General features: G+C 43.9%; 1 protein-coding gene across 1 annotated transcript in view; it reads left to right on the plus strand.

Annotated features, from left to right (window-relative positions):
• Nucleotides 1–13740, plus strand: part of dgkg (diacylglycerol kinase, gamma) — a gene marked incomplete at its 5' end in the record, with an annotated part of 295637 nt that overhangs the window by 277267 nt on the left and 4630 nt on the right. Inside the window, one exon of the mRNA XM_084311455.1 lies at nucleotides 13550–13670. Within this exon, the coding sequence (XP_084167581.1) occupies nucleotides 13550–13670 (121 nt within the window). The remainder of the gene's footprint in view (nucleotides 1–13549; nucleotides 13671–13740) is intronic.

Consider the following 13740-nt stretch of genomic DNA (forward strand, 5'->3'; position numbering starts at 1 on the left):
GATGAGTGTGTGGCACCACCCCTGCTTATATAGGTAAGCGGATGGGGGTGTGGCCAGATGAATGCTGGCATTTAAAGGTACATTTTTAAAATGTATTCAGTGTATATATGCTGAAGCGAGATATATGCAATGAGACGCAGAGCGTCCACTAGTGTTAACAGAACTTGGTTATAGTCATAACCTAACGTTAGTATTGACTCGCCATACTAAGGCTAATATGCTATGCTGAATTACAGCTCTCGTTCAGTGTAGCTGCGTGCTGCGTGGAATGAACAAACAACATCCGGTTAGTTGTGCACGTTATATTAGGGCCGGGGGTATTTAAGTTCTGCAAAAAAAGGTTCCATACCGTTGCAATCGCTCGGTACACAGCGCGTACTGTACCGGAGGACCACATTGAGGCGGTACAGTACGTATCCGCGTACACCCCTGCTGGTTAGTAACATCCACACTGTCCTTCCACACTGCAGTAAAGACAAAATACATTTTCGGGTATCCCTTCCATCTATCCAATCAGGAGAGAGAACCCTAGATATTTTTACTTATTTCAAGAAATCTTACCAAGCCAAATTTACTGGCAGATTATTTTACTTGTTTCAAGCACATTATTTACTTAAAACTAGTTTGTATTTCTTATTTTTGTCAGACCATTTTTGGAGTGTGGAGTCCTCTCTCCTGATTGGATAAAGTGGGAACAGGATAACATAAAATCTATTTTGTGTTTACTGCAGAGTGGAGGGACTGGGAGACCCATTTTACTGACCAAACACTCTATATATCCGTGATTGCTGTCGGAATGTAGAGCTATTGTTTTAATGTGTAGACCACTTACTTTAACAAAGAAAATGCCACTTATAGCCAGTGGCGTCGCGTGGGTAAAATAACAGGGGAAGCCAAAAAAAAATTATTAAAAAAAAAATTATTAAATATTTTTATTAATATCTTTTTTTTTATTTTTATTTTTTTAAGTCAAGCAGTCACCATGTACACTACAGTATGGCTCGGCGGCCAGTCAAACTTTCTTTTTATTTATTTAACAGATTGCAGAATGGGTACAATACAGTACGGCTCAATACACACAATTGTATAAGGGGATGCAGACCAGAGAAAGACGTTTGTCTTGTTTACATCAGGGTCATTAATACTGCTGGAGCATTGGTTCATTTTTGGTCCGATTTTTCCTTGCACGATTTTGCGCGCCGCGTGGGAGCAAATTCGAGACACATATTCGGTTGCAAAAAGGTGTCCCACGGTCTCCTCTATGGTCGTGAATATTTTCACGCGGATCGGAATCACGGCGCGCCCGTGGGACACTTTTCCGTTTCGGCGAGTTTATTCCACGCTTTCTGTTTTCCTTTTCTAAGCATTTTCGGGGCTACATGTGAATGAGTAAAAGTTGCGGGACGCCCAGATGTTTCCACGATAGAAAGCTCGCGTGGATCCCATAATAGGCTCACTTAATACAGCGTTTTTAAAATCACGCGACATTTTCAGGGTCGCGAGCCGACCTTTTCCCCTCGTTTTCGATGATGGAAGTGATTTAGGAAAAGCTTCGGCACGCCGAGAGGTCCCCGTGGATTTTATCTCTCGAGGATCGGGGCAATATTCGGCCCGTGGGAACAGTTACGGGTTAATACAATGTTCAGAGTGCAGAGGGGAAAATATGCTGAGTGTCTTCCTCACAGCCCCGTTTTAAACTTTTAGGGTGTGGCAGTCAGCTCGAATCTGATTGGCTAGGATCGGATTTGGACTCTATAATGCTGGAAGCCTGGAGAAAGAGACCTACCCCCTGCCTCTCTCCTATACTAGCTGCAGTGAGCACAGTGAGTCTGACAGTGTGTTAGAGGGAGTGAGAAGGAGAAGAGGGAGACATTTAAAAAAGTTTTTTTTTTTTTTTTTTTTTTTTTTTCATATTTCATATTTGATATTAATTCATATTTTAATATTAGGGAGGCATGGCTTCCGTTGGCTTCCATAAGGATTCGCCACTGCTTATAGCACATTTAACTTGACACTACATCTGCATTTTTACGTGGGCTAGTTCAAGTTTCAAATTCACGTTTCTTTATTAGTTGTCATACAAAAATACAGAATACTTTTATATGAAATGCTTTTTCCTGTTCTGCTCCTTAGAGTGTGCTAGATAAAAATAAAATAGATAAGTAAAAAATAGAAGTCAAAAGTACGTAACAAGTGTAAACAAAAGTGTTCAAACCAAAAGTGTTCAATATACATAATATGCAATATACAATACAGAGTAGAAAAAAATTAGTAACTGAGTTACAATTAAGCATTACATCACGCGACGGAGTGTGTTATAGAAATTAGATCACGCCTATGGGTGGTTGTTAGGCCCGAGGCGCAGCCGAGGGTCGTTAGACCCCCATAGGCGTGATCTAATTTCTATAATACACGACTTCAAGTGGTGTAATACTTTTATACAATGGCCGAATTCATCCAACCTTATTGCTATACACTCAACACAGTAATTGAAGCATAATGGAGATTTATTCACAAAACCATCCGCAGAAAAAGTAGGCCAAAAATAAAAAAAAATTAAAATAAGTTGCCTCCGTGTCTGGGTGCTTCAAAGCATGCCATCTAACAAAACCAATTACATAATCCAACATTGTGTAAACAACTAACATATTCCAGTTAACGGTATCTTTTTTAAATGATTCGTTACGAATATATCCATACTTCCATTGTGTCCGGGACATCCAGTGAAATCGCTTCGTGCGACAGTGTCCTTTTGCAGAGGCAGGTTGCTACAAAGCATGCCATTTAACAGTGAAGTTAGCGGTTGTTATTTGATTGATTGATTGATGATTGAACATTTTATTAACAGTGAAATGACAGTGTCCTTTTGAAGGAGAGGGAGGTTCTACAACGAATGCCATCTAACAACACACTTCCCGCAATTTATATTTTGTTTCACAATGAGTCATGACCAACCAATTACATAATCCAACATTGTGTAAGCAACTAACACATTCCACGTGACTTTATCGCTTATTTTATCCACTTTTTTCTTCCCATTTTCTATTTTTCTCCCATCCCAATTTCGTATTATCCAATTCTTCCCTCCCCTGTCTTGAACGTTGCTAGACTATGCCTCCCACTGGTCGGTTGTAGTGAGGACAGAAGCCTTGCATCACGTGTCCCCTCCGGTACACGAGGAGGCAGCCTGTCGCATCTTTTCACCGCAGCAGCTCGAACTCTCAGGCTGCGGTTACACCTTAGTTTCGTTTTCTGATGAGTTTCGCTTTTCCAGGTCGCAACGTAGCGGTAGCCGAGTGAGACATACGTTTTGCAACCTGAGTACAGTGATGTAGTACACTGCCAAAGCAGTAGGTGGCAGTAGGTGGCGAACATGAAGGCAATTTTCAACCAATCAGAACTTGAATGTGCCAATACACTTCCTGCAAAGAAAATGTCAACAAGGCGGGCGCCGCCATCTTTAAATGCCTATTTACCCAATGCAGCACATATTTTTTGGCAAAGTGTAATAAAAGTGCAATAAACAAAACGGATACATTCACTGTGTGTTCTGCCTCTCATTTGTTGATGAAACAAAACTAACATCAACACAAATGACCACCAAGAGCGGATAGTTTAGTCTCAAAGAGGATCGGCAATGTTGTTAGCTACATTGTTAGCTACATGCTAACGTGACTGGAATATGCCAGTATAACAGTAGAGCATTGTGGCTAGAAGCTAACGCTAGCTCACGTTAACCAGCCAGCACCAAACTGATGATATCGGGAGCTATCAGTAGCTAGATAACATTAGAGACAACGCCGTGTGTATTAAACAAAGGTGAATAGATGACTGGGCCATTTTGTTTAATGCTTGTTAAGATTGAAAGAGGAGCTTGAGCTAACAGGGTCTGATAGCTAACACTAGTTCACGTTAGCCAGCGGCAGTGCTCATGCAATCGGTAATGCTAGCAGAATGAATGGATGTAAACTTTATTTAACATATTGCATAATGGGTACAATACAATACGGCTCAATACAAACAATTGTTAAGGGAATGCAGACTATTGTAGCTTGGACTGGGGTCCTTATAACAATAACTTGACAACACATGGTAGCTGCAGCTATTTGGGACAGCTCTGTTGTCACCGGAAGGGCACGCAGATGGTATCTACTGCGCATGGGCGTTGAGCAACAATGGCTCCGCGCAGATTACACGACATGTTGTCCGCGAGTTTTGGCGCTACTCCAAAACGGAAAACACAATTTAGCGTTTTCAGTAGGGCCACAACGTATCCGGCAAAAACGGCATTTCTATGTAATAGGGACAGCAAACGTATTCAAAAACGTATAAAAACGAGCACAAAAACACTGTGTGTAACAAGGGCCTCAGTGGCGAGGAGTAACGCGTGGGAGGCTCACGCTGCCCCCGCTACTTCCTGCTTCCGCCGCACCGGCGTCACCAAACCGACCTGTAGGAGTCGCTGTCCACAATGTCCAATCCCCACCCACCAGCTTTCCCACCCTCTAACACTTGCCAATTGTGTTAGTATGAACGACCGGCCAGCCGGTAGCAATGCCGAGAGCTGGGCTCGAACCCAGCGTCTCCTGTGTTAGTGGCGAGCGCCTTGCCCACTGCGCCAATCAGCCACCCCTGACTTTGAATGAGTCGTTATGACGATATCAATACATCCATTCATAAAGATTATTGTCCGCCATCTTGGTTTCATTCCTAAAAACATGAACGGCGGAGTGATTTGGAAAAAAAGTTATTAGGTTGTGGGCGGGTTCTGGGATCACATGGAGTGTGTTATGAGAAATAACAACGTCTGAAAGAAGTGTTTCAGCCAATCAGAATCAAGAAATGTGCATGCCATTGTATAATACAATATAAAGTACAATCCAGAAATGGGATGAGGTACAACTTAGGGTAAGGTGCAATGAGGTATGAGTTGTAGTGCAAATCTCTTTACCAATAATATAAATATAAAGTGTGTTAAAGTGGGTAAAGTGGGTGATACAGTGAGTTGTTTATTTAAAGTGAGTGTGTGCGTGAATGAATGAATGAATGAAAACTTTATTTAACAGATTGCAGAATGGGTACAATACAGTACGGCTCAATACATACAATTGTTAAGGGGATGCAGACCTGAGAAAGACGTTTGTCTTGTTTCCATCAGGGTCCCCCATTTTCAATTCATATAGACATTTATGACATACACAACATACATGACATTTATGGCATAGGGACATATAGGTATTTAGTACTGATACATTTGTGACATAAACGGTATACAGTACTGTTACCCCTAGATCCTGACAGAGTATATATGATGGGGAGGGGACTGTACATTAGGAGGGGGTGGGTGGGTGGGAGAGAAATATACATTCGGCGGGGAGGGAATATATATGCGGTGGGGAGGAGACTGTGTATGTGCGTGTGTATGTGTATGCTGTGAGTGTATTTGATGGTTTGTTACATAGTGTTATTGTCATTGCCTATTACTTGGTGTAAACTTTCCCATAATAATCCAGGGTGCTATAGGCGCACAGTACACCCATGCCTCAAACAGCCACATACTCCGAGCTTTCAGTTTGTCATTAACAACAGTAGCCTTTAATCTACTGATCCCGGTCTGCCTTTCTCCCCATCTATTGTACAGGCTTTGGGCTGTCAATCATAATCATCCACTCCATGAATGTTGCAATTCTGCATACATGAACAAATGAAGAAAATTATTTATGGGATGGTCAGCACATGGACTACCATTAATGCCTCCCTAGGTGGTCATGTTGAATCTTGCTTTACTTGTTTCACCATTTCACTAGTTTCACCATATTTAACCTACTGCGTTGAAGTCTGGGGAAATAATTACAAACGCTCATTATAACCATTAATTCTCCTCCAGAAAAGAGCTGTGCGCATCATTCACAAGGCTGGATATCTGGACCATACTCATTCACTATTCTTACAGCAAGCGAGATGGGGGTTACATTTCATTTTAAAAGATGCACTATTCGAACGACCATGAAATGTCTTTTGCGGACAAAAATTATGGAACGGTCTGATTGTGGAGTTAAAGCAATGTCAAACATAAAACAGTTTAATATAAAATATGGTTTTCCAGAGGTACAGAGATGAAAAAGGGGTTTGATATGTATGTATATATATCTGCATATGTGGGTATGTAGTTATATATATGTATATAAAATGGCTAGAGGAACTATACAGCGTAACCTACAGTTTTGGCAAATAATAATAAGGAATTGATAAATAAAAGAAAAATTGTTAACTAAGTTAATTTATTTCATTATAAGTCTGACCATAAAGAGAGCAGGTAGTTGTAAACTAGTAAAGTATGATTTGAGTAAAAAGGGGTGGGATTAAATAAGTGTATACTTCTTCCCACTCCTTTTCAAATATGTAATGACAAAATTTTGTTGGACTTTTTTGAAGTTTTTATTTTTTACATTTATATATTTGAATGGCTTAAGGCTATATCTGTACTTGTTGTTTGTTTGTTTGTTTGTTGTTGTTGCATATTTGAAATAAACTTCAATCAATCATGTTATCTTTGCATTGCATTGGAAAAATCGACCCGACCAACCCTCTAAGTATATTTGTACACAAAGTACCAGTACTTTTACTGTTATCAATATCTATTGATATTTTCGTACTCTTTCTCTCTCTGTGTTTGTGTGTGTGTGTGTGTGTGTGTGTGTGTGTGTGTGTGTGTGTGTGTGTGTGTGTGTGTGTGTGTGTGGGTGTGGGTGTGGGTGTGGGTGTGGGTGTGTGTGTGTGTGTGTGCGCGCGCATCAGCATACATGTGCCTCTGCATCCATGTCAGTGTGCTCGTGTGGTGCCTGTGGCACTTCAGTAACGATTCTAGCCTGAACGCTGCTTGGCAAAGGCAACCCGCCATCCCATCCCATCCCATCCCAGAATGCACTCCGGCTGCGTTATGTAAGGGGCTGTTCTGTTCTATTCTTAGTCCCACCTCACTGAGACGTAGGAGCGTTGGCTTTGCCTGCGAGTCAAAAACACAGATCTGATGAGGCGGGAAACATTGGTGAGGTGAGAATCCGCATGGTGGGCTCCTCTGCCATCAGGCTCTCTCGCTGGGACGCGGGGCAGAGGCACATACCCATATTTGGTCGGAGGAGGAAGTAGAGGTGTAAGGGGGTGTGAGGGATTTACATATTGTAGATTCATAAGCATAATAGGAATCGGCAGCTATTTGCATAGATACTCAATCCTAAAATAGGACACGTTGTGACTCGCATCACTGTTTTACTTCATTGAAATAAGTCAAATAAGGTTGCATTTCAACTCACTTTCACCCAAATGTCGTTTCTTAAACACATAAAAGCAGCAGACTGTCTCCATCCGTCCATCCCTGGTTAATTCCCATATGTCATAGACAGCCATTGTGTTACAAGTCCCACCCCCCCACCGTCTTAATCCTAGACTTTCTGCCCTGGCAGTTTGGTCTTAATGGATGCACAATCCTATTATTATTTCTTGGAAAGCCCCTGGGCAGGCAGAGAGATGCGGATTGGGAATTTCCGTCCTTGGGCCTGTATGCTAGTAGTATATTGAGTCTGTAGCCCCGAGGGAGGGTGGGAGGATGAAGGAGAGGCCGGGGGAAGTCGGAGCCCCCCAGAACGGATGAATGAATGAATGAATGAAAACTTTATTTAACAGATTGCAGAATGGGTACAATACAGTACGGCTCAATACATACAATTGTTAAGGGGATGCAGACCTGAGAAAGACGTTTGTCTTGTTTCCATCAGGGTCCCCCATTTTCAATTCATATAGACATATATGACATACATGACATACAGATAGTCAGTACTGCTACATCTATACATTTATGACATACCAGATTTGCAAATACAGTACTGTTTGTGATACAGAAGGAGTCAAGAAAAGGGAGTATATACATTTGACGTAGAAACTGTACATTGGAGGTTGGGTGGGGGGGGTTGGGTACATTGGGATATTGACAACCATACTGGGTAATTTACATTGGAGGTGGTTGGGGGGGGCGGGGGGCACTACCTCTGGGTTTGTCTTTGGCAGGATCGTTGTTTTAGACCTGGAAGATTAGAGGGACGACCTCCCTCTGTATTTCTCTCCTTGCTATATTGATAGTATGTGACCATGACTGAGGAGAGGACATCCGGACAGGCAGAGCCAGGTGGAGGGTTTAGGTCTAGCAGAGCCAGGTGGAGGGTTTAGGTCTAGCAGAGCCAGGTGGAGGGTTTAGGTCTAGCAGAGCCAGGTGGAGGGTTTAGGTCTAACAGAGCCAGGTGGAGGGTTTAGGTCTAGCAGAGCCATGTGTAGGGTTTAAGTCTAACAGAGCCAGGTGGAGGGTTTAGGTCTAGCAGAGCCATGTGTAGGGTTTAGGTCTAACAGAGCCAGGTGGAGGGTCTAGGTCTAGCAGAGCCAGGTGGAGGGTTTAGGTCTAACAGAGCCAGGTGGAGGGTATATGTCTAACAGAGCCAGGTGGAGGGTTTGGGTCTAGCAGAGTGAGGTGGAGGGTTTGGGTCTAGCAGAGTGAGGTGGAGGGTTTGGGTCTAGCAGAGTGAGGTGGAGGGTTTGGGTCTAGCAGAGTGAGGTGGAGGGTTTAGGTCTAGCAGAGTGAGGTGGAGGGTTTAGGTCTAGCAGAGTGAGGTGGAGGGTTTAGGTCTAGCAGAGTGAGGTGGAGGCAGGCATGCGTTCTTCATGGGACGGGGTTGCACTCTGTGCAACCCCAGATAAGTACTCGCTAGTTGCATATCAATAGCGCCGGTTGTCAGGTGTGTTAAATACGTTCTCAGATACATTCACACCTAACTTGTTGTGAATGACGTGTTACATTCCATTCGTAGAGGCAATTAGGCACTGTCTTTAGTCTGTGCTCAAGCTAGGGGACATTAAATGCGCATTCGCGGGAGCGCGCGCACGCGCCGGGAGCGCGCGTGCACGACGCGTGGCACCATTAGGTGCGTGCAACCCCAGATGATTTCAATAACGCACCACTGGGTGGAGGGTTTAGGTCTAGCAGAGTGAGGTGGAGGGTTTGGGTCTAGCAGAGCCAGGTGGAGGGTTTAGGTCTAGCAGAGCCAGGTGGAGGGTTTTGGTCTAGCAGAGTGAGGTGGAGGGTTTAGGTCTAGCAGAGTGAGGTGGAGGGTTTAGGTCTAGCAGAGTGAGGTGGAGGGTTTAGGTCTAGCAGAGCCAGGTGGAGGGTTTGGGTCTAGCAGAGCCAGTTGGATGGTTTAGGTCTAGCAGAGTGAGGTGGAGGGTTTAGGTCTAACAGAGTGAGGTGGAGGGTTTGGGTCTAGCAGAGCCAGGTGGAGGGTTTAGGTCAGTTTTGGAAGTGCTTGCCCCCACGGCAAGGGCATTTTACCCCTGAAAAACATGCTGCAAAAAAGGCATATTTCCAGTTTGTCATTCTCTTTGTCATCTTTCACTGTGTCACAAACAAGCCTTTGTGTTGGCTTACCAGAAACATGGCTCCTAATATCGACACTATGAACCAAATAGGAATAACTTGTGCACTGATCTACAAATGATAAATGTTACGTACAAACTCCTTCACATTACCCTCACAGTACAGCTCCACACTACGTGTCGCTCTACTTGAACGCCCATGGGGACATTAACGTGTGTTGTCGGGCCTTACAAATATATTTGATTTGAAGAAGATACTGTACATGAAAATGCCATCATGGTTTTCTGGTTTTCATATTCTGTACAAAACAATCTAGTATACGATATGTCATAGTTAAGTGAGATAGATAATGGATTTGTATTGCTTATCATCATGATCCCCTCTGTTCCAATGCACATGCCCCTGGCGTCTTGTCTTTAAGTGCACTACACTTAGTGTACACTTAGTTCAAATGTTTATTTCCCTAATTTTGCTCTTGACATTTTCTGTAGAATTGTCAACTGAAATATTAAAGAATGACTCGCTTGCAGACGTATCCCCATGTAAACCTTGACCATATTCAGTCGCTCTGCATGAAATGGCAACGTTCTGTATATGTCACACACATAGGCATGCACACACGCACATATGTACATACATGTAACAGAGCCACACACACACTGTATGTGATAACCCACTGGAATGCTGTTCAGCTGCTGTACATGCCTATTGTGACCTCACAGGGTGAAGTAAAGATCTTACTTCCTATATGAAGCTCAGCCCTAAAGGATGACATAGAGAAGCATCGTTTACATCCCTGCATGCAATATAAACATCTCTCATCCATTGCCTATATTGCTCACATGTAAATATGAGACACACACACACACACACACACACACACACACACACACACACACACACACACACACACACACACACACATGCATATCTCCCCAGGGTAAAATAAGAAGATGCAACAGTTTGATGTTTGAAACAAAGCCAACAGGCTAAGCAGGGTCAGGCGAAGTTGAGAAATGATTAACGGTGTTTATATTGCAACAGACAGACAGGCCTGCTTGCCTATAGCTCCAGTCAAAACAAGCGAGGCTGCAAGTACTCACTCGTCTGGCGTGAGACACGGCTATGGCACCAGGGCCCTCTGGGCACGGTCAGACCAGCTCCCCTCATCTCCTTGTGGATCTCTTTGTTACCCACCGATATCAACTCCGGTACAATTAGAATAATCGAATCTGCTGGGAGTTTGTGTTTATTTTACCCATCTTCTATCATTAGGAACGTAATATAACAACAATTTCGTGAGAGTCCTAGAGCTCCCAGAGTGACGCATTAATTCACTTGCTCTTGTTTTTCTAATTTTTTAAATGGATCAGGTGATGGGAGGTGTGGTTCTCCAGGGTACAGCCACAGGCGGAGCGCTGTAATCCATCATCTTGTGCCGATCAGGGGGAGGCTCAGAGCCTTTTCTCTAGGATATCTTTAGGTGTACAGCTGTCTCCGTCCCTGGCCCGTGATGAGCAGCTCTCGCTCTCTTGAGCCCTATATTGACCTTCATAATTATGATTATGAAGGTCAATATATATACCACATGCTGTATATACCATATCTATTCTTACAGTATATATATATCCACATCTGTCTGTACATACCTGCATATAATCCTTTGTACATATCTGTACATATCCCTTACCTACTCTTATTAGTCACACTGCTGGTCAGTATGACTTAGTTACTACCATAGTGTCTTTATACCTATATAACTGTACATGCTAATACACAGCTCTGTACATACATCTGATTAGCAGTATACTCAGTAGTACTAATGTATATATTTTATACCAAGTTTAATCACCTGTACATTGTATATTACCATTGCACTTACTGTTGGATGTTGGTTGTACTGTACCTGTACCTAATGATTAGCCGTGGAATATGGTTTACAGAGGCAGAGCATCGCCCCGGTCATTGTATTAACATCTGATCACAGGATTCAGGAATAACATCCAGTGCTGAACTGAGAATTAAAGGAACACGCCAACATTTTGGGCTTACCGTCTTCTCCAGAGAGAGACAAGAAGATAGATACCTGTTTCCACTCTGCATTCAGTAGAAGACTATCTGGCTGCACGTTAGCCTAGCTTAGCACAATGAATGGAAGCGGACAGTGCCTGTTAGCCTTCGGGAGAGGTGTTAGTTGGACAATGCCTAGGCTAACAGGCACTGTCCGCTTCCATTCATTGTGCTAAGCTAGGCTAACGTGCATCCAGATAGCTTTCTACTGAATGCACAGAGAGGAAACTGGTATCTATCTTCTTGTCTCTCTCTGGAGAAGACAGTAAGCTATTTCCCAAGATGTAGGCATGTTCCTTTAACATCTGATCACAGGATTCAGGAATAACATCCAGTGCTGAACTGAGAGTTAAGAGACAGCGTGCCTGCCTGCCTGCCTGCCTGCCTGCCTGCCTGCCTGCCTGCCTGCCTGCCTGCCTGCCTGCCTGCCTGCCTGCCTGCCTGCCTGCCTGCCTGCCTGCATGTGATCTGGGCCGACGGTGTATATCGCTGCAGGAACACTGTGCTGCCACCAAGACGTTGTATAAGGCTGAGATGAGACAGGCTAGTATTATAGCGGCTCACAAATGATCACATGGAATTGGATATCACAGATTAGTGTAATTAGTCTGCATTGATCACTTGTAAAAGCTGTTAAGTCCATAGGGAGAGACTGTCCCCCTGTTTAAAGTAAATGATAACATCCCTTGAACCATATATTTTACTTTATGCAACCTATAAGATATAATACATTTAAAAGAATGTACACACCACACAGTACATATCAGACAATACATTGTAGTGGATTGTAAAGACGTGTTTGAATAAAGTAAGGAGGATTTATATTTATATCAGTAGCCAGACTAGAGAGTCTCTATGTCCCAGGTGACCGATGCTCCGCTGTGCTCCATGGCGCTCTGCTAGGGCACTTGGAGAAGCACACTAGCATGGATAATGCATGACTCAGTGTGTGTGTGTGTGTGTGTGTGTGTGTGTGTGTGTGTGCGTGTGTGTGTGTGTGTGTGTGTGTGTGTGTGTGTGTGTGTGTGTGTGTGTGTGTGTGTGTGTGTGTGTGTGTGTGTGTGTGTGTGTGTGTGTGTGTGTGTGTGTGTGTGTGTGTGTGTGTGTGTGATTTGTGTGTGTGTGTGTGTGATTTGTGTTTGCATGTATACGTGCACATGCAAGGGTGCATACGTTATCTTTGCGTGCTGGCATGTGTGCCAGTGGAAACTGTGTATGAATAAGATATGCATAAAGGAGTGTGTTTGTGTGCATGTACTGTGCAGTTCGTGGGTTAAGGAGAGATTACATAAAGTGCCACAGCTGATCCTGTCTTTGCGTTCATCCAGTCCCCCCTGCTCTGACCTACGCTCAGCTCCTCAGTGTCACAGCTGAAACACACGGGAAGCGGAACTAACGCTGAACAGCACCTGCTTCAGTTGACCTATCTCAAGCCCCCCCCCCTTTCTTTTTTTTGCTTTACTCGCTTGCTCCCATCCCCCAATTTAGTCATTATGCCAATTCAGGGGGCGGCAGTGGCTCAGGAGGTAGAGCGGTCGTCTGGTAATCGGAAGGTTCCTGGTTCGATTCCGGCTCCTCATGGCAGCGTGTTGGAAGTGTCCTTGAGCAAGACGCCCCTCCCGATGAGCAGGATGGCACCTTGCATGGTTGCCTCCGCCGTTGGTGTGGGAAGGTCTGAGTGAATGGGTGAATGAGCATGGGCATAATGGGCATAAATAAGCGCTTTGGATATCCATTTACCATTTACAATTCCCTTCCTGGCTGTTGAACACACCAGATTCTGTCTTTCATCTTCATGCAGAAATAAGACAAGATAAGATAAGATATTCCTTTATTGATCCCCTTGGGGAAATTCAGGTCAAGCAGGTCAAATCGGTCAAACACTAATAGAATTAGTTTTTTTAAAGAAGCACTTCCCAACCCCATGATGATTACTAATTTCTCTCTCTCTCTCTCTCTCTCTCTCTCTCTCTCTCTCTCTCTCTCTCTCTCTCTCTCTCTCTCTCTCTCTCTCTCTCTCTCTCTCTCTCTCTCTCTCTCTCTCTCTCTCCTTCCTTCTAGACCTAAGTGACCAGCTGTTGGAGGTGATTGGCCTGGAGGGGGCCATAGAGATGGGACAGATCTACACGGGACTGAAGAGTGCCGGCCGCAGATTGGCCCAGTGTGCCAACGTCACCATCAGGTCAGTGGGCCACTCGTCCCTCCACCTCACCTCCACTGTCTTCCTCTTCTGATCTCTGTCCTCCACCCAT

This window comes from Notolepis coatsorum (assembly GCF_963971535.1).
Source record: "Notolepis coatsorum genome assembly, chromosome: 3".
NCBI classification, from domain to species: Eukaryota; Metazoa; Chordata; class Actinopteri; order Aulopiformes; family Paralepididae; genus Notolepis; species Notolepis coatsorum.